The sequence below is a fragment of the Apiospora phragmitis genome (assembly GCF_038363925.1).
Source record: "Apiospora phragmitis strain CBS 135458 chromosome Unknown utg000011l:1.0-3236445.0:1.0-3240683.0, whole genome shotgun sequence".
Classification (NCBI taxonomy): Eukaryota; Fungi; Ascomycota; class Sordariomycetes; order Amphisphaeriales; family Apiosporaceae; genus Apiospora; species Apiospora phragmitis.
Window position 1 is genome coordinate 732,958 of NW_027117411.1, and position 18,096 is coordinate 751,053.

At 52.7% G+C, this 18,096-nt stretch overlaps 6 protein-coding genes across 6 annotated transcripts; 4 read left to right on the forward strand and 2 right to left on the reverse strand.

Moving 5' to 3' along the window:
• Positions 1-1,251: 1,251 nt before the first annotated feature.
• On the forward strand, positions 1,252-3,200 carry PG994_013059 (uncharacterized protein; the record flags this gene model as incomplete). Its single annotated transcript, XM_066864468.1, has 2 exons — positions 1,252-1,389; positions 1,599-3,200. 2 exons carry the CDS (start codon positions 1,252-1,254, stop codon positions 3,198-3,200), a joined length of 1,740 nt encoding a protein of 579 aa, XP_066709429.1.
• Positions 3,201-4,945: 1,745 nt separating this feature from the next.
• On the forward strand, positions 4,946-7,389 carry PG994_013060 (uncharacterized protein; the record flags this gene model as incomplete). The annotated part of the gene is made up of 2 exons (XM_066864469.1): positions 4,946-4,999; positions 5,134-7,389. 2 exons carry the CDS (start codon positions 4,946-4,948, stop codon positions 7,387-7,389), a joined length of 2,310 nt encoding a protein of 769 aa, XP_066709430.1.
• A 1,281-nt stretch (positions 7,390-8,670) lies between these two features.
• PG994_013061 (uncharacterized protein) lies at positions 8,671-10,043 on the reverse strand (the record flags this gene model as incomplete). Its single annotated transcript, XM_066864470.1, has 6 exons — positions 8,671-8,693; positions 8,809-8,858; positions 8,944-9,016; positions 9,074-9,713; positions 9,791-9,832; positions 9,897-10,043. 6 exons carry the CDS (start codon positions 10,041-10,043, stop codon positions 8,671-8,673), a joined length of 975 nt encoding a protein of 324 aa, XP_066709431.1.
• Positions 10,044-11,016: 973 nt separating this feature from the next.
• PG994_013062 (serine/threonine-protein phosphatase pp2a catalytic subunit) lies at positions 11,017-13,182 on the reverse strand (the record flags this gene model as incomplete). The annotated part of the gene is made up of 3 exons (XM_066864471.1): positions 11,017-11,410; positions 11,473-12,223; positions 12,273-13,182. The coding sequence occupies 3 exons, from the start codon at positions 13,180-13,182 to the stop codon at positions 11,017-11,019; spliced, it is 2,055 nt and encodes a 684-aa protein (XP_066709432.1).
• Positions 13,183-13,953: 771 nt separating this feature from the next.
• PG994_013063 (uncharacterized protein) lies at positions 13,954-14,728 on the forward strand (the record flags this gene model as incomplete). Its single annotated transcript, XM_066864472.1, has 4 exons — positions 13,954-14,014; positions 14,202-14,351; positions 14,429-14,529; positions 14,621-14,728. 4 exons carry the CDS (start codon positions 13,954-13,956, stop codon positions 14,726-14,728), a joined length of 420 nt encoding a protein of 139 aa, XP_066709433.1.
• A 794-nt stretch (positions 14,729-15,522) lies between these two features.
• PG994_013064 (Wyosine base formation) lies at positions 15,523-17,891 on the forward strand (the record flags this gene model as incomplete). Its single annotated transcript, XM_066864473.1, has 3 exons — positions 15,523-15,577; positions 15,632-16,855; positions 17,005-17,891. The coding sequence occupies 3 exons, from the start codon at positions 15,523-15,525 to the stop codon at positions 17,889-17,891; spliced, it is 2,166 nt and encodes a 721-aa protein (XP_066709434.1).
• Positions 17,892-18,096: the final 205 nt, after the last annotated feature.

Sequence of the window (18,096 nt, forward strand, 5' to 3'; positions counted from 1 at the left end):
GTTGTGTATGGATCGCTTGTACGGTGCTGGCGGGAATTGGGGATAATAAAGAGGGAGAGGGGGAGTGAGAGAAAGCGGGAACGAATCTGTCTAAGTTCGCGATTTGCTGTTATGCGCGACGACGAAGACGACGACTTCTTGCGTGGACAAGCAGGCAGTAGTATTTTTTTGCTTGGGTTCTCGGGATGATGTGTTCTTGCGCGCTCCGTCAAGCTACTAGAGAGAGCACGGGTCGCGGTATCAGACAAATAGGGAGAATGGGACAAGGGGGGTTGGCTGGTTGGCGTGCAGGCGTGGTTGGGTCAATCGCTTGAATTGATTGGAGCTTCGTTCACCTCGATAGCTGATAGGAGGACGGAGAGTTTGGAAGCTGTTCTCTGTCCAAGATCTGACTGCCTGATTGCTGGACCCAGCTGGACTGGACCTGACGACGACCCTGAGCTGTTTGGGCGACGGCTGAGCTGCTACGCTACGGCGCTGTACGCTACGGGCTAACCTAGGTAGATACGCTGCTGCCGTAGCAGGCTAGGCTGGTTTAAATAAACCGATATGCGGCATAACGCCTCTCGGACCTGTCCAATACACTTGACATCTAAATCGGAATCAACGTTAAAGTAGGTACTTTAGATTTTCAACAGCTATTACAGCGTTGATTCTATACCAGGTATATGTTAAAGGCTTTGACAGGCGTTTACTCCAGTGTATGCCTGTACTACGGTTGGCCTGAACGTTGATTAGGGACGGCCTTTTCTCCTACGGCGGCTGACTGGGGGAGACATTCTCCACAGGTTTCCTCAGGAGCCTCAGGAAGAGCTGCTGACTGCCGACTGCCGACTTCAAGGCTGGTGCATTTTGAACATCATGATCACACATATGTACGGAGTGAAAATCGTAACGCCATACTTCCCATGGTCTTAGCCATCTACGCAAAAGTAAAGTGACGAAGATTAAATAGTCACATACTTAAGTACTCATATTAATGAGCAATGGAGTTTACGGCTTTCATTGTACAGCATCCGCTCAATGTTCGCAGCACTGTCAGCATTCGCCCATGTTGACGGTAAGATGGGGTAAACATCTGGCAGACAGAGACACCTGCAATATACATTGATTGAATACCCCGTACTTACCGTAAGGCTTCGGAAACAAACTGCGCACTTCGGCACAAGAAACGTGGCTGCTGCATATGCCTGTACATATGCCTGCATTTTGATGTGCAGGACGGCAACCATGAACTCGGTGGCCTAGGCGATGGGTCGGGAATGTCTTATTCAACGACATCAGCCAGCCACCATCTCTCGGGACGCCTTGGGCGATGGGAATCCTGATTTCCTAGTTGGATGTCCCGATGAGAAGGCCTATTGCCAATGGGATCTTCCTAGGAACACCGTATGCACCAGGCCCAAGCGGGTGTATGTATGTGTACACGGTCCTCCAACAAAACAACACACGTCTTCAAGACGATGCTTCCTATCCTTCCCTACTTCCCTACTTCCATCCTCCCCCAAACGCATAGTCAGCGATGTATAAAGGGAATTGGCTTTTACGTGATACTGGTTCGGTTTTACATGAGCTGATCTGACTGCACAACATTTTAGTTGGACTTCAATCTTGTCTGCAAGTTCACTATTAATCGGAGAAACCAAAACATCCTCACCCACTACTACCTACATTACTTATTTCTTCATGAACCCACCCCACTACTAGACACCCCTGCAACTACAGCTCATCATCGGCTCGCCAAAATTGATACGCCGCCGATTTCCTCACCATTCTACAAGAATGAGGCACTGCCGGCACCGGGAAACGAGATTCCCCCCGCTGATGCGCCTCGATACAGAAGAAAGCAGTTCGCTGCGGCTGAACACGTCAAACAAAAGCTCGGGGTTTTAATCAATACCCCTCGCGCTCCTGGTACTAAGCGAGCTCCTTTGGCGAGAGAGGAAGTAAATCTACGGACCCTACTCGCATTTCTACAATGCCCAGACGCTGAGATTGAGGGGTTGCATTTTATATTGGAGTTTCCACACATGTATGATGCAGCCCAAGTCGAAGAGCCTCTACACATCCTGAGCGACAATGCCACAACAATTGAACATGCGAAACATCTCAAGAAGCTGTGGCAAGGTCATTTCACAAGAATGTTCGGCGCCCAAGGCAAGAAGGTTATAGAGACAGATTTGGGGTGTGAAGACGATGAGACTTCAGCTATGACATCTGATAAGGGTAAAGGCAAAGAGAAGCCAACCCACGACATCGCTGGTCCTTCATCAACCCCGAAGAAGCGAAAACCCGTCCAGATACAGGCGACCGCCGACCTGCAAACAGAGCTCAAGCATCGAGCCTCGGCCCGCGACAAGGATACACTTGCTGCACAAGAGCACGTGCCCGAGTCATATGGAAAGAAATGCACTTTTACCCATACGATGCAGTCCATAGATGGGACGCATATCATTGCCAACCACCTTAGTAGCAAGACTGATTCGCGTCGCGTTGTGGCCTTTCACCAAGCTCTGGTTTCTTTCTTCCCTCCCGAAGTCACTAGCAGGATATTCGAACTACTTTCTGGGAGTCCAACTTGCAATATCCTCCCTCTAGAGACAGGGCTGCATCGTGCCTGGGGTGGTTTCCATCTGGTTATCCGTCCCATGCCACTGGAGCAAGATGAAGAAGATGACGGGAAGACGTTAAAGTTGCAGTTCCTCAGATTCAACCCCGAGGATCCCTTGCACAGCAAGTGCATCTACGAAGTTCGCGGCCCAGATGAAGACGCAGCAAAAAGTGGCATGGTTGATTGGGAAAGAGGAGAAGAGAAGCTTGCCGATGTCACCATCCAAACAGGAGATGTGTATATCATCAGAACAAGCGACCCAAAAGAACACCCGTTATCGTGCCGCGATTTCCTCAACTTGCAGTATCATCTGCATGTAATATTACATGCACTCAAAGCACGGGGTGCACTGGAAAGCATATTTCGTGGACCCCCTCCTGATATCGATGGAGACATGCTACGCTCTTGGGATTTACAAGAGTTAGAAGAGCCAGACCGCAGCTTCAGCTTCTGGGAACTGATTGTGATATTTGCAATTCGCCAAAAGGTAATTTCTCGAGATGACGGCTGGAAGTGGCTTATAGCCCTGGAGAACTTGGACCAAACACTTGAGGCAGAACCCGAGGATCAGGAGGATGAGTTAAGCTAGAAACCAATCACAAAGGGGTCAATTGCTAGCATGATCAGATTGGAATGCTTTTCCGGGGTATAGCCATTAGATAGACTACATTCGATCAATGAATTGCATTTATATTTCCCCATAGTCACTTCGCAGATTCCGGGATTCGCTCAAGACTCTTCAAACCCACGAGCTGGACGGCTAGCTGTCTGGCACTGGTAAACGGCCAGGCCCCATATCCTTCTGTCTAGTCGAAGAGTTCGTCCTGTCTTCCAGGGGACCAGAGGAAAATATCACTATGTAGCTCCCGTTACACGAAAGTTGACTAGAGCCTAGAAGCGGCTATAGGTTTTTTTCTGGGGCTCGTGGACTCAGGTGTGAAACATTCTTCCCGGCGTCATTGACCGAACCCCCCGTCGTCTTGCTTGAAATCATGAGTTGAAAAGAAGGGCAGGACAGCAAGCCGGGAGAAGTGCACATGTCAACATGGATCGCCTCGCCTGTCGGCATTGACAGCATCGCGGGTTCCGCGCATGAACTGCACCGCAGAGAAGGCCCCCTGGCCGTCAAGACATGGAAGGTATCGTATTAGTCTTTGGCATGCAGTCAGGAAAAGCTCTTGCGAGGAAGTCAGTTGGCAGCAGAAAAGGTTCTACATATGTAGTCGGTATGATGTATGACTTCACCAAGTAGGTCTATCTTTAGCGGCTCCTCAACCTTAAAATTCTACGCCTTCTCAACAGAAGCAAAGAATCAGAAACTTGGGGGCCGGGGCCAGCTACCTAATTGTAGGTAGGTTCTCTTCTTTCCAATCCCCGTCCCTGTTAGAGCTCACCCAGTTTACAAATCACAGGCCATGTCATGGAAGCACCGCAACCACGCGCGTGCCACTTCAAACTGGCACTCCTGCTGCTGGCCTGCTGCTGGCCGTATGCGGCCATGGCTTGGGTGACTCGTAATGAATCTCACCAGATACGGGCTCGAAGAAGCGCACGAAACGCACGGCACGCACGAAACGGCGTCTTCTCACCTCTTTCCCAATGCGCAGCGGCTTCTCTAGTCCGGAGGGGTGGCTGGTAAGATAAGATGCGCACTAGACTCAGATCCTCATGAACCGTGTCTGCGGTGCGCTACCAGACTACCAGTAGACTACGCAGTATGCATATTAACTTTGAAAGGGCCCTCTGGCTAACGGTCAAAGCAAGACACTTGATTGGTGCTCGGCATGGGTTGGGTCAAGCCCGACAAGATTTGGAACATGTTACCGTACTATAGACTAAGATTGACCGGCAACCGGCCACTGATTTCTCCCCGTTGATCACATCAATGACGGACACTCGTGGCCCAGACCCCCGGATGCTTTGGGGCAGTCTGTCAGCATGGAGTGCGTTCTGTGTGACCCAACCCGACCGTGGCTTGCTTCTGCACCATGGTGACAGACATGGAAACACAGTTCACTCAAACCAAGATGCGTGGGTGGTGAGCATGCGAGTTTCGGTCCATGACCACCACCGTGCGATCCTCTGGTATTACACCCCCGGACTATCTTTATCATCTCAACTGGCTCCCCTGGGCACTACCTCTGGGATTCCCTCTTCGGTTCCTCTTCCTTGCCCGCTGCTCAACACGTCCATCCCCAAGGTCTGTTCTCACCCAAAACTGCGGTGCCTCGCAGAATATCCTTCAACCGTCGAAGGCCTTTCTAGAGGGTGATGTTGTACATTTCCATATGAACAAAGTACGCTGTCGATACCGGGACCAAAGACATCTTCATCATGTCCAACTGGACGGCGATAGGTTCGCCTGGTGCCTCTGGCGCACCTCAGCTGGTATGTTTGGAGTCACACTTTCTGCTGGGCGTGTTTGAAGCACGATGTCCCCAAGTCGGGATTTCGAGACTGCTCGATTTTAACCTGATGTTAAATGTTTTGTCAAAGAAGCATACTGATGGATGTATATATAGAATACGACAAATTCTGGCCAGAATGCCCAACACTCGCCACCAGGACCACCATACCCGCCCACAACTGCTCTATTGGGCGGCGTGCCAACTCCTTCAATAGATGACCCCATCAGTGCAATCCTGATGGCGTTGTTTCTTGCGGCTTCGGCTGCCCACATGGTTATCTTCCAGAAGAGCAAGAAGCGTGGTCACTTATTCGTCTTTTCGGCCATGATGTTTGCCTTCAGTCTGATACGAGCAATAGCACTGTTAATGCGCATTGTATGGGCTTCACAGCCGCGGGACGTCAAGGTCGCAATCGCAGCCAATATCCTCACTCAGGCGGGCACTGTCATTGTGTTCATCATCAACCTGTACTTCACACAGCGCATCATTCGAGGTTCTCACCCCAAATTTGGATGGTCAACGCCGGCACGAGTCGTGTTCCGCTTTCTCGTCGGCGCAGTGGTCGCTTCACTCCTAATGGTCATCGCCGTTACAATTCAGTCATTCTACACATTGGACGCCAGTGTATTAAGGAGCGATCGTGTTGCGCAGCTCTTCGCAGCTACATTCCTCGCGGTTCTAGCCTTTATACCGATTCCAGCTCTCATCATCTCTGCCGTCGTCCCGAGACGCTTTCCGCTCGAGAAGTTCGGAGAAGGCAGCTGGACCGCCAAGGTGGCATTGGTACTCTTTACATCCACTCTACTCTCCCTGGGCGCATGGTTCCGCGTGAGCACCAATTATCACTCACTCCCTCAGGGTGATACTGTATGGTACCTTGGAAGGGCTCCTTTTTACGTTTTCAACTACGTTCTGGATCTCATTGTTACCTACACTTATATGGCTTTCGCCTTCCATCGGCGGTTCCATATTCCTAATGGCGCTAAGGGTCCAGGCTCTTACACGGACGAAAAGCGCCACGCTGCTGGAGATAGCGAAACACCGTATATCTCGTCTCTCAACTTTTCCAAGTCAGCCCTTTCACTCAAAAGGCCTAAGCCGGTGGCCGGTACTCCAAGACCACGTAGCGAGGTTACACTGCGAGGCTTCGATGACGACAGCGCCGACCCGCCGCCTCCGTTCTTCGGGCCTGTCAAGTCTCTGCCTAGGTTGCCGTCAACTATGAACGGAGAGTATGATGATCTGGATATGGCTATGATGACGCCAACGTTTGCCCATGCAGACCATGGCAGGGGAAACAGTAGCGGCGGAAGCGCCTACCACAGCAGTGTTTTCGGGGGCGATACCGAGGTTGGCTCAGTTGGTGGTGATATCCATGGTACCCTCGACGACATGCTGGACAAGATTGGGTCAACCGGAAGAAACACTGTGAGGCTATCGCAATGGGGCTACCATGCTTATGCCGACGCTGAACAAAGCGATTCGGGTGCCGAGTACAACTCCATATCCAGGTGGCAACCGCAAGACACTGCGGATTCGAGCCGCCGTAGGATCAAGCGACGGAGTCTCAACGAAAGCCTGACTAGCTCTCTTGCCTCACCTACATTCCCGAAACGGAACTCGGTGGGAATCATTGGAGCTGCCACTACCGCCCACATACGATCTGTACCTCCTGGGAGTGCTTCCCATAGCCATAGCCCAAGCCACTCTAGCAGCTACGTCGCCAGTCAGACTCGCCCACAGGCCGGAAGTCGGGCCGGAAGCCGGTCAAGCGGCCGTACTGGTGGTAACTCGGGGAGCTATCAAGACCGTCATCCCAGAAGTCGCGCTCCAAGTTCCAGTGGTAGTCGTGCCGGCAGTCGGGCTGGTAGCCATCCCAGGAGCCAACCTACAAGCAGGAACAACTCAGGGTTCGGCAGGTCCCCGAGCAGTTTCATAACTGCTGGTGGAAGCGCGATGCCCCGCTGCAACTCTATGCGCACCACCGGCAACGGGCTTGATGTGCCCGAGTCCTGGAGGGACAGTCGCCGCCACTCTCTACCTGGGTCAGGTGCTCAGCCTGGTAATGGCAGCTATAGCCGTCCCAGCTCCGGCGTCAATAACTTTACCTACCACAACCCGTCTTCTATCATTCGTCGCCCGTCTCCCGCCGTCGTCGAACCCAGGCGGGCTTCGAGAGGGCTAGATTCTGACGACATGAGGAGCGAGACCTTCCACTCGATACAGAACAGCCTCCACAGCAGCAGCGGTGGCAGCAACAGCCGCGAGGAGGGCCGCCGTAGCCGCCACAGTTCCCGACCCCCCAGCGCACGCTCCATATCCGGCCGTGAGCGCACCCGGAGCGTAAGTCAGACCGCATGGCCAGCATGAGGACGGCTCGATCTCGGCGGAGGAGCAGCGCTGCTAGTGTACGTTCGTATCATGTACATTCACAACAACAGCAACAACAGTAGCAACAACAACAACAACAACAGTGAGCCGTAAGACCTGGTTAATGATGTCTTACATCTATCGGTTGGCTCTTTGCTTCTTTCTTCTGACACCCACGCAGAGGCTGCTGGTGGCGCCCATGTTTCACCCATGTGACGCACCCGGCTTTTTCATACTAACTTACCATTTCTTTTGTTTATCTTTTATTCTTCCTTATGTTCACTTTTAATCGAATGGAAAGTGAAATGAGGGGAGCTGGCGGATTCGTCGTGTTCCTTACTTCGTCATGTCTCTCAAAGAGAAATAGGGATTCAGCATCTCATGCTGGTTGTTAATTCTATTAGTGAGGGTGTGGCGAGCAGATAGGTAGAGAGTTAAGAGAAAGAGAGACATTTATAGCTATGTGTGGTAGAGCTCCCACACTCAGAGGTAGACGAGACAAGACCTGGTAGAGTAGGGAGCTGAGGAGAGCCAATATAGGTGTGCTTCGACAACCGAAAATTTAACGATGTAATATGAAAGGGTTTAGGAAAAAGGATGTGAATGAATAAGCTGTGAGATGTTCTACCATGTGTATACCGACTATCACATGATATCAATCAATAATTCCTCATGAAACAAGACCATGAGTATGACAATATATCAATCCATCTGCAGTTAAATACGGTCAATGTTCGGCGATATTGGCACAACATTCGTAAGGAACCGAGGAGTCGACGAAATTTCACTGAAGTGTACATAGCGGGTAGGAGCGTAAAGGGAAAACCTATAATCAGATTTTGTCTAGCGATGTAGCAGCAGTGGTATGTCTAGCGGCTGCCCTAGGGCCCGTCTGCGAATCCATGATATGGACACCACCGCCGAGCTTGTCCCCACGACACGAGTCACTGAACGAAAGCAAACACGAAAGCAGTACACATGGCGGGGCCAGCTCTTCTGCTGCGTAAACGTAGACCCGAAATGCTTTTCAAAACTCTTTCATTGCCTGCGTGTAATCGTACAGTGTGTGGGTAGAATACGGCAGCTCGCGTCGCACCACTTTCGTCTTGCCCATCTGTGGGGTTTTCTGTTCACTTCTCAATTTTCGCTCTTCACTTTCGGATGTCTGTATCTCGCAGAAGCCATAATTTCGGCTATAGACTTGGCAGTCAGGGGTCCCCAAGAAACTCTGATTCTAATCGCCATGACAGCTGTCATAGGGTTGGTCTGATTACGGGTTGATTACAAGAAGTAATCGGGTGTGCCTATAGCCAAGTTAGCATTCGAGGTTACCGCGATGTTGGGTTGACGGGTACGATCTTGAGCGGCACCTCGCTGGGTAGAATAAAGGCAGACAATGCTGAGGATAGGGGCACTTACGTCTAGAAACCATGGGCTCGCCCGCTCGTGGGCAAGGATCGAATTGCAGGCTATAGTTCAGTCAAAGTTAGATCCGCCTCTCACTTCCCGGAGATATCTAACATGCCAAAGGCGAACAGGGTGGATATAACGTACAAGGTGTATTTCAGGTGCTCATCTATCTCCATGATAGCTGCTTGGTTACCACATCTATAGCAATAGTTGGGCGCTGATTGCGAGGTTAGTCATGGTTTCCGCCGAAGAATAACAGGGATTGAGGACTTACCGGAGAATATGGTGACAACATTCCTATCTTGAGACCAGTTATAGCCCTCCATGACCAGCTGATGGGCTCGGGCAATGAGCGTTAAGCCGTTGTTGTGGTTGAAGGCCTCGGAGATGTCTTGGCCAAAGGTGTATCCAGCACCACGAGGGGAGATTCCCCAACCGCAGCGGTCATCAGGGTCAGACCACAGCAGGTCGCACATGGGCCCCTCGTGAGGCACTTCTTGGATGCGGTCGAGGGCGCGGATGTTGTCCAGGGTGTCGATGCTGGGCGACAAGCCACCGTGCAGACAGAAGATCTGGTTGTCAATGAGGGCGGTCAAGGGCAGGTAGTCAAAGAGGTCGGTAAAGAACTTCCAGACGTTGGCGTTGCCGTATTTCCGCAGACACTCGTCGTAGAAGCCGTAGACTTGGGTGATCTGACGCGACTCGTGGTTTCCGCGCAGGATGGTGATGCGCTGCGGGTATCGGATTTTGAGAGCGACGAGCAAGGTCACCGTCTCGACGGAGTAGTAGCCTCGATCGACGTAATCTCCCATGAATAGATAGTTGGTATCCGGGTTCGGGCCGCCGATCTTGAACAGCTCCATCAGGTCATGGAACTGGCCGTGGATGTCACCGCACACTGTCACCGGGCATTTCTAGAGATGGCGGGCCAGCGTTAGAAGCTAAATGATTGTGCGTCGATAGGGGGTAACGGCACGAGGGACAGACATACTACTGGCTGTACGTTGGATTCTTCTTGCAAAACTTCTCGCGCCTGGCATCAAGTTGGTCATGTTAGCAGGCCGACTAGGGGAAGGGCGATGTTGGCGATGGCTCACCTTCTCGCATAGTCTCTGGACATCGGCTTCGGCCAACTGCTTGCAGCTCATCAAGCTCTCGATCCAGCCGTCGAGAGTGGGGATGGTGGCAGGCTCAGATGCGGGCATGGGCGGCGCCAATTGGGCGTCCTCCATGTTGGTATCCATGTTTGCGGAAATGGTGCTGCGGTGGTGGCGTTCGCGCGGGCTCTTTGAATTATTGAATGTTGAAGGTGTCGTTGTTGGTTCTTCGGAGAAGGCAAAATGGCGGTCGCAGTGTTTCGACTTGTCGTTGGTGCTTGGAGCGGTCGTGGGGCGTCAAGTATGTGTGTGTGTGTGTGTGTGGTAGGTGGGATGGGAAGTTGGAGTCCTGTCCTGTCCTACCTAAACCTTTAGGTTAGCAGGGGAAAAAACAGACAGTCACCAAAAATGACGTTCGTTGGGTTGCAAGCAGGGGGCCCAGCACGCCGACTCTCTTTTTGATAGATTTGGGGAACTGATTGGATTGCAACTTTGCGGGAGCAGGACAAGTCGAGGCGGGCGGGCGGGCAGCGGGGCAATATTATTACCTGCACTGCTAGAACAACCTACGGTAGCAGTAGCAAGCAGTAGCGAGCAGCTAGCTAGAAGGAACCAAGGTCCCCATCACCAGGAACTGCAATCACGTTGAATCGTGCAATCCCAGTCGGATGATAACCGGATGAACCTAAAACGCTGAAGAATTAGGTATGTAGTCACTGAAACATTCCATTTGGATAGAGAGCTGCTGCTTTCTTTGCTCTACGTATCGCTCTTTGTCTAGGTCATGTAGTCGTACATACATAATAAGCGTCTTACAGTGCCCAAGGCGTATGTAGATGGGTCTCTAAGGGTAGACCCGCTTCACGTGCTACTCGAACATCACCATCTTCCCCTACTGCTGCTGCTCATTCATACCGGGTTGGACTGTACTCCCAGTCCTTGGCCAAGGTATGTATTGGATATAGTAGTATATCTGAAAGTCATGATTTCCACATTAATTCTAGCAATAAGAATCCCAACCCCCTTCTTCAAGACTGGCTGTATGAACACGCTTTCTCAACACTAAATACAATATGAATCACGCTCGTGTCCCTCTTTGGGACGCCATATCGCCGGGCAGCTACTCGCTCACCTTGCCGGCCATTGCCACTATTTGGGGGACCCCAAGCCCCAGGCCGACTGGCCCATTCCCGGTCTTGCCCGCCATATCCGCAACTTCTCTACCCACCAACTCCCGGAAGTCCAGTTGAACTTCGGCCAGCATCTCAGCATGCGCCTTGGCCCTTTGCATGCAGTCATTCCATACTTTGCCGCCCTTCTCGGTACTGCTCAGCTGCCGTGCAAGGATGACATTGAACGCCTCCACCTCCTCCTTGGCCCACTTGACACATGCACTCATCATGGTCTGCGGGAAGCAGCCCTGGAAGCAGGCCACCGTGTTGCGAATGATGCTGAAATAAACAAATGACAACTGCCAAATATAGAGATGGAGATCGCCTTGGAAAATACATTGTCTGGGAAAGTGTCAGTAACCTCTGTCTGCAACCTGCTCGTTTTCTCGTGTGCCCTCTCGTACCTGGATCTTTTCTTGATCAGTTCGCCCCTGGCTTCCAGATAGGCCTCCCGGGCTCGATCTTCCGACCCTAGCCGTGCCAGCCACGTAGCGTTTCGTTTGGTCTTTGACTGTTCGGAATGATTGTCGACAAGATCTCGCGTGATCAAGCTAGCAAGCTTGGTGCATCGCTCTTCCACTTTGAAGTTGATGAAGTCTTGGGCAATTGCATTGTTCTTCAGACCACGTGCCAACCCCTTGAGTTTCTCGACCTTCTCGACAGCCAACTCGATGCGCTGCAGAGCAATATCGATATCCAGCTCGTCCATTTGGCTTTCCACCCAACGCAAATTCTGCTGTCTGCCGTCTACTTCGATGAGCATGTCCTTGATGTCAGAAAGTGTTTGGAGCAGCTCTGTCTTCTGGAGCAGCCCAGGATCTCGAGATGCAAAGTAGTTGATAGTCTCCTTCGCTTTGTTATTGGCCTCCATCTCCGATTGCAGCCCCTTGCGCAGTTCTTCGACGGCCTTGCGGATATTCAACATCAGAGTTGATTTTTCGGTAGCCTCTGGCTTCTCTGTCCTGTAAATAAACGACTCCTGGCCGACGCCGCGGACCATGACAGCATCGGCCAACTTGGTCCTACTACTAGAGTTATCGCTTGTGCCGGCCATATCCACGACCTCGATATCCAGAAGAGGCCAGCATCGGTCGGCAACCAGCTTAGTTACAGGCGCACGGTTGTCACCTGGCGCGTCCATCTTCCTTTTCTTCCCTAGACGCGATAAGCAAATGGTCATTGAGCAGGAAAATTTGCATAGAACGCCTGGACTTGTATGTTGCGTTATCCAGTTCGATCCAGAACCCTGCATTCTGGACGACGTGTCGGCCCATGGAGTTGGGCAAAAACTTCTGTGAGCCCTCGACGTTCTTGTACAGGGCCTGCATCTGAGAGTTCCACAGAGCAGTCCTGTCAGCAACCGAACTTCGCTTGTCACGCTTGCTCAAACCAGCACTGAACTCGCCAGCGAGAGCAGGCTCACGACCGGCCGAGGCGGCCCTCAGTGCGGTGGTGTTGGTTTTCAGTTCTGTAATCAGGTTTCGCAACGACCGCATTTCGGCCTTGAGCTTCTCCGCCTCCTTGCTAATCTTGATGAATTGTGTGCGGTTTTGGTAGACGTTTTGCTGCAGATCGGTAGACGCCCGGCTCTTAAGACCCCGTAACTGTTCTTCGAAGACTCTGATCTCTTCTTCGGTGGCCTCGCTTAGGAGTGTGGCAACATATGAATCTGGAACCAGGGACGGGTCCCGCAAAGCTCTGATATCCACGACAGGCGGCCCGGAAGGACGCGCACCACCATCACCTCCCCTAGATGGCGGAGGTCGACGTTCCTTGGGCTGCTCATATTTTGCGGGGTTGAAGCTGGGCATAGACGGTACGGGCGGAGCGGTGGCATCGAAATCGTTGGGTAGATTGTTGAATCGTGTCGAGTAGCGCCGCTTCACCAAGTCATTCGTCTTGCCGCCTGCAGAAGGCGGAGGCCGCGGCCGTGGTTGTGCTGCTGCCGGAGGCTGTGGCGGAGGTGCCCCGACCGGAAAAGGACGTCCCCCCGAGCTGCGTGGCACGTCGATGCCGTCATTGGGGATAGGGCCGGATATCTGCCTGGGTGCACTGATAGTCGGGCGTCCTTTCCTCTTGCCGCCACTTCGCAGAGATATCTTGTTCTCGGACATAATGGCGGTTTGTATCTGTTGCAACTATAGGTATATCGTGATGGCTATCGCGTTGGGGTGGTTTGAGGCTGCGGCAACTGTGTGCCAATTGTTTGCCGGTTACGATGACTCTCGTTTGTCACCAACTGTTTCAATAAACTCTCATTGTCGCGTGGTTCTGTGAGTAGGACAACCGGCGACGGTCTTGGAAATCACTTTGGTTTGGTTTGTGTTTAATTGAAGCGATTGTTGTTGCAGTTGCTGCCAAATAACATGAACCATCCTCACTGTTGGGACCAGCCAATTAACCAGGAGGTGTACACATACACCCGCTTGGGTCTGGTGAATGGCGCAAAGGGCAGCGGGAGGAAGTAGCAGTACCTCGCTAAGGCTCATGGCTCACCACATGAGCTTACATCAGGCTCGGACTTAGTCGCGGTTAGCGTCCCGATGTGCTACTGTAGCCCGTAGCAGGGATGAACGGGCCAGTAAAATGGTGACCTAGCCTGCCAGCCTGCCAGCCAAGGTTGAGGTGATCAGTGACGGCCGACCAAAGCTCCAGAAAAAAACCTATTGTAGTAGCAGCCATTGACGTGCTGTGTGCTGTTGATGGAAGAAATCGAGCTCCAAACCGCCGAAAAAAAAAAGCTTCTAATGTTCCCTCCGAAACCGTAACGTCGACTACACACCTTCACCTCCGCCATCTCTCTCCCGACGTGCTGCATTGTCTGCCGACCCGTCGACCACTACACCTCTCGATCGTCAATACTTACTCTTGCAAAATCTGCAAATATGGTCCAGACTTCGACAATTGCGACCGTATCCGTTGCGACGGTAGCCACTGGTCTTTTGGGTACGTCACCATGCGGCCTCAACCTCTGCTGCTTCTCACACCAGCCCCGGCACACCTCCCGTGGTAGCAATTGCTCACCGGTACCCATCTAGCCTACGCCATCTATTTCGACCAACAGCGCCGGAAATCCCCCGACTTCCGCCGCGAACTGCGCCGGCAAGAACGCCGACAACAGCGGGCTGAAAAGAGGAGGCAGTTGCCTCGAACCGGGCCAAGAGCAAGGAAGTCCACAGCGCTGTCGACCGCGCTCTCGAGGAGGGCTTCCCCTCCGGTGTCAATGAGCGGGAGGGCTATTTCATGGAGCACGTCCAGGAGGGCGAGATCCTCGCCCAAGACCGTGAGTGCCCTTAGAATTCCGCTCGACGCCGCAGCTTCGCATCGCATCGCATACATGGCTAACACATCGTACCACAGCTTCAAAAACGCTCGAGTCTGCCCTTTCATTCTACCAGGCTCTGAAGGTCTACCCTACTCCTGGTGACCTCATCAGCATTTACGACAAGACCGTCGACAAGGTAAGTGATACTGCAGGCTCCCCAATCTACATGGTCTATGCGTGACCCCGGTGAACTACTGAACTGCGACTAATACGCTTGGGCAATACAGAGGATATTAGATGTCCTGGCCGAGATGATTGCATACGACAAGAACCTCGACCTCGAAGGCGGTGCTGCCAGCTCGTCCGAGATGCCTCCTCACCCTGGTCTGGACTAAGGCCCAGAGTACCACCTATCACGTTGATGTTGGAGTAGATCTCCAAACCTCACACACCACCCTACTCTGTTTGGAGGGAGTTGTCTCTAGCGAGCCAGGCAGAAAGCCGGCTCGGCACGACACGACACGACATCCCAGGCGACTCGGTCAAGCTGTACGATATAATATATGGCAGGGGCGCCAGGCCCTAGGACCTCGATTCTGGGGCACTCTTGTATATTGGACTGTTAATGTTGGTGTTGGCTGGCATAGACAAATAACGAAGTATGAGAACCATCACTTGTTCTCTTCCGCTCACCATGTGCACTTATGACTTTAGTTGGGGGTTGTTCCACCTACTATGAACAGGACTGAACCTCGCTTTACATGCCAGCAACTCATTGAGCCAGGGTCCTTTGATCCATCGCCTGTCCAAATCGTCGAGTACCATGCATTATTTATTGCCTTGAGGTTTGCTTGTAGTGCCCCTCCCCGCGACAATCCGATGAACGTTTGACTTCAAATACCCGATCTATGCCTTCTGACCCAAGAGGCTAGGTAGTGAATAGCCACGGAGCGATATGCATAAGGAGACGAAGTGTAAGAGGCAGATACATGTAACACATACAGGCCATGAATGCGACAAGATGGTGGACTATCGGATAACAGTCAGGCCTGAGAATGACTAAGCACCTAATTTTCTATGGAGCTCCAGTGCCTATCTCAGTGCAACTCAAAGACTGCCCCGCCACCCCTCCAAAAAGTTCAATCCAATACACCAAATTATCGACCCCGGATACCAACTTTTGAGTAAGATGGCGGCCTACGAGGGGTGGACAAGCCGGCTGGAAGCCATTGGTCCAGTCGCCCGTGAGTCAATTCCAATTATACTGGCAAGTCCCTCTTACTGAGCCAAATTCATAGACATCATCGATCTTTGGCACGCCTATAGGACGTCAATTCTCTTGACTGTATTTGGCGTGCTCTTTTTGATATGGATCTACATGCTCCTGACCCAGGAGAGGGAGTACTCAGTGGCCTTTCGCAAGATATACGAGGAGCCAACTTCAGCGCCAGTCGATCCTTTGACTGAAAAGCCACGCGCACCCGTGCCCGCGCCTGCGCCTGCGCCCGCAGTTAAGGAATCGCCACCCAGTGGTCCCCGGCGCATCAAGGGCGAGGTGCGCAAACCAGACTCAAAGTCTCTTGTGGCGGAACCCCAAGAGAAGCGACCCATCCAGCCTCTTCTGTTCTTCTCGTCCTTGACAGGGAGTACCGAGAGACTTACAAAAGGCTTGGTGGAAAAGCTCGATGCCCCGGCGCGCAAACAGGGCGCAGAAGACGAACCACCGGTCTTGCCTTGTCGTATCTTAGACTTGGCCGATATAGATTATGATGAATATTTCCTTAGCCCGCCCAAGGATTCTGATGCGCCCGTGGACTACCTGTATCTCCTGCTCGTACCAAGCTACAATATCGATACGATCAACGATACTTTCCTGGAGCATCTGAAGGAGACCCACAACGACTTCAGGATTGACACTGCCCCTCTGTCTGGACTGCTAGGTTATGCTGTATTCGGCATCGGCGACCGGGAGGGCTGGCCAACGGAGGACGAGGGCTATTGTTTCCAAGCCAAAGAGCTCGACAAATGGATGGCTAAACTCACGAGTCGCAAGAGAGCATTCCCGCTGGGCATGGCAGACCCGAAACGTGACCTGACGGAGCGACTGGTAGAGTGGACTGAGGGCATTCGGGATGTTCTGAGTACGCTGGCAAGCACTGGTTCTCTAGGCGAAGGCGTCCCAGGCAGTGGTGATGCTGTCGAGAGTGACGATGAGTATGCGTCCGATGATGACGGCGAAGTCTTGTTCGAGGAAGAGACGAAGGAACCAAAAAAACTAAGCAAGTCCTCTTCCAACCTGGAAGATGTTGAAGATTTGGGCAGAATAATGAAATCGTCTGGCCAGGACGAATCCACTGGGAAAGCGCCTGTGGCTATAGATTTCACGACGTACGGCAAAGCAACGAAGAAAGCGACACAGACTCAGACTGTGAAGGAAATGGTACCCAAAAGCTCGCCAACATATGCTTCGCTCACGAAGCAGGGTTACTCTATTGTGGGGAGCCACTCAGGGGTCAAGATCTGTCGGTGGACCAAAAGTGCTCTGCGCGGCCGGGGCTCTGCTATAAGTTCTCCTTCTACGGCATTGCTTCGCATCAGTGCATGGAAACAACACCCTCCCTATCTTGCTCCAACAAGTGCGTTTTCTGCTGGCGTCATGGCACCAATCCAGTTGGCACAACCTGGCGGTGGGTTGTTGACCCCCCGGAACTCATCTTCGACGGCGTGAAGGCCGGGCACTATAAAAAGATCAAGATGATGCGTGGCGTCCCCGGAGTCAGATCAGAACGGTTTGCCGAGGCGATGCGCGTTCGCCACTGTGCTCTCAGTCTTGTCGGGGAGCCTATTTTCTATCCGCACATCAATGAGTTCTTGGCCATGCTGCATGCCGAGCGCATCTCCTCTTTCTTGGTCTGCAACGCCCAGCATCCGGACCAGCTGGCCGCCCTCAAGGCCGTCACCCAGCTGTACGTCTCCATCGATGCGAGCAACAAGGAGTCGCTCCGCAAGATCGACCGGCCGCTGCACCGCGACTTCTGGGAGCGCTTCCAGCGCTGCCTCGACATCCTGCGCGAGAAGCGCTTCAAGCAGCGCACCGTCTTCCGCCTCACCCTCGTCAAGGGCTTCAACGTCGACGACGAGGTCGAGGGCTACGCCGACCTCGTCGAGCGTGGCCTCCCCTGCTTCGTCGAAATCAAGGGCGTTACCTACTGCGGCACCTCGAGCAGCGCCGGCGCCGGCCTCAGCATGGCCAACGTCCCCTTCTACGCCGAGGTGACCGACTTCGTCACGGCGCTCGACCGCAAGCTCAAGGAGCGGGGGCTCGACTACGGCATCGCCGCCGAGCACGCCCACAGCTGCTGCGTCCTCCTCGCCAGCGGCCGCTTCCGCGTCGATGGCAAGTGGCACACGCGCATCGACTACCAGAAGTTCTTCGAGCTGCTCGAGGCGCGCGGCGCCGACGGCGACTGGACGCCCGAGGAGTACATGGGCGAGGCGACGCCGGAATGGGCCACTTGGGGTAACGGAGGATTCGACCCCCCGGGACGAGCGTGTTGACCGCAAGGGCCGGAAAATCGAGGCTTGAGGATAAGTATACGAAGTAGAACATCTTCAACAACTATCAATAAATAAAAGTCATGCTTCAGAAATAGAAATCATTAAAAGTGTTCGATATATATCAACTTCTGAGAGTTGGATCTATAGCAATATACAGTCTTGACGAAAGGAAAGTAGTACAGAAAATAACAGCCTGGGGGTATTT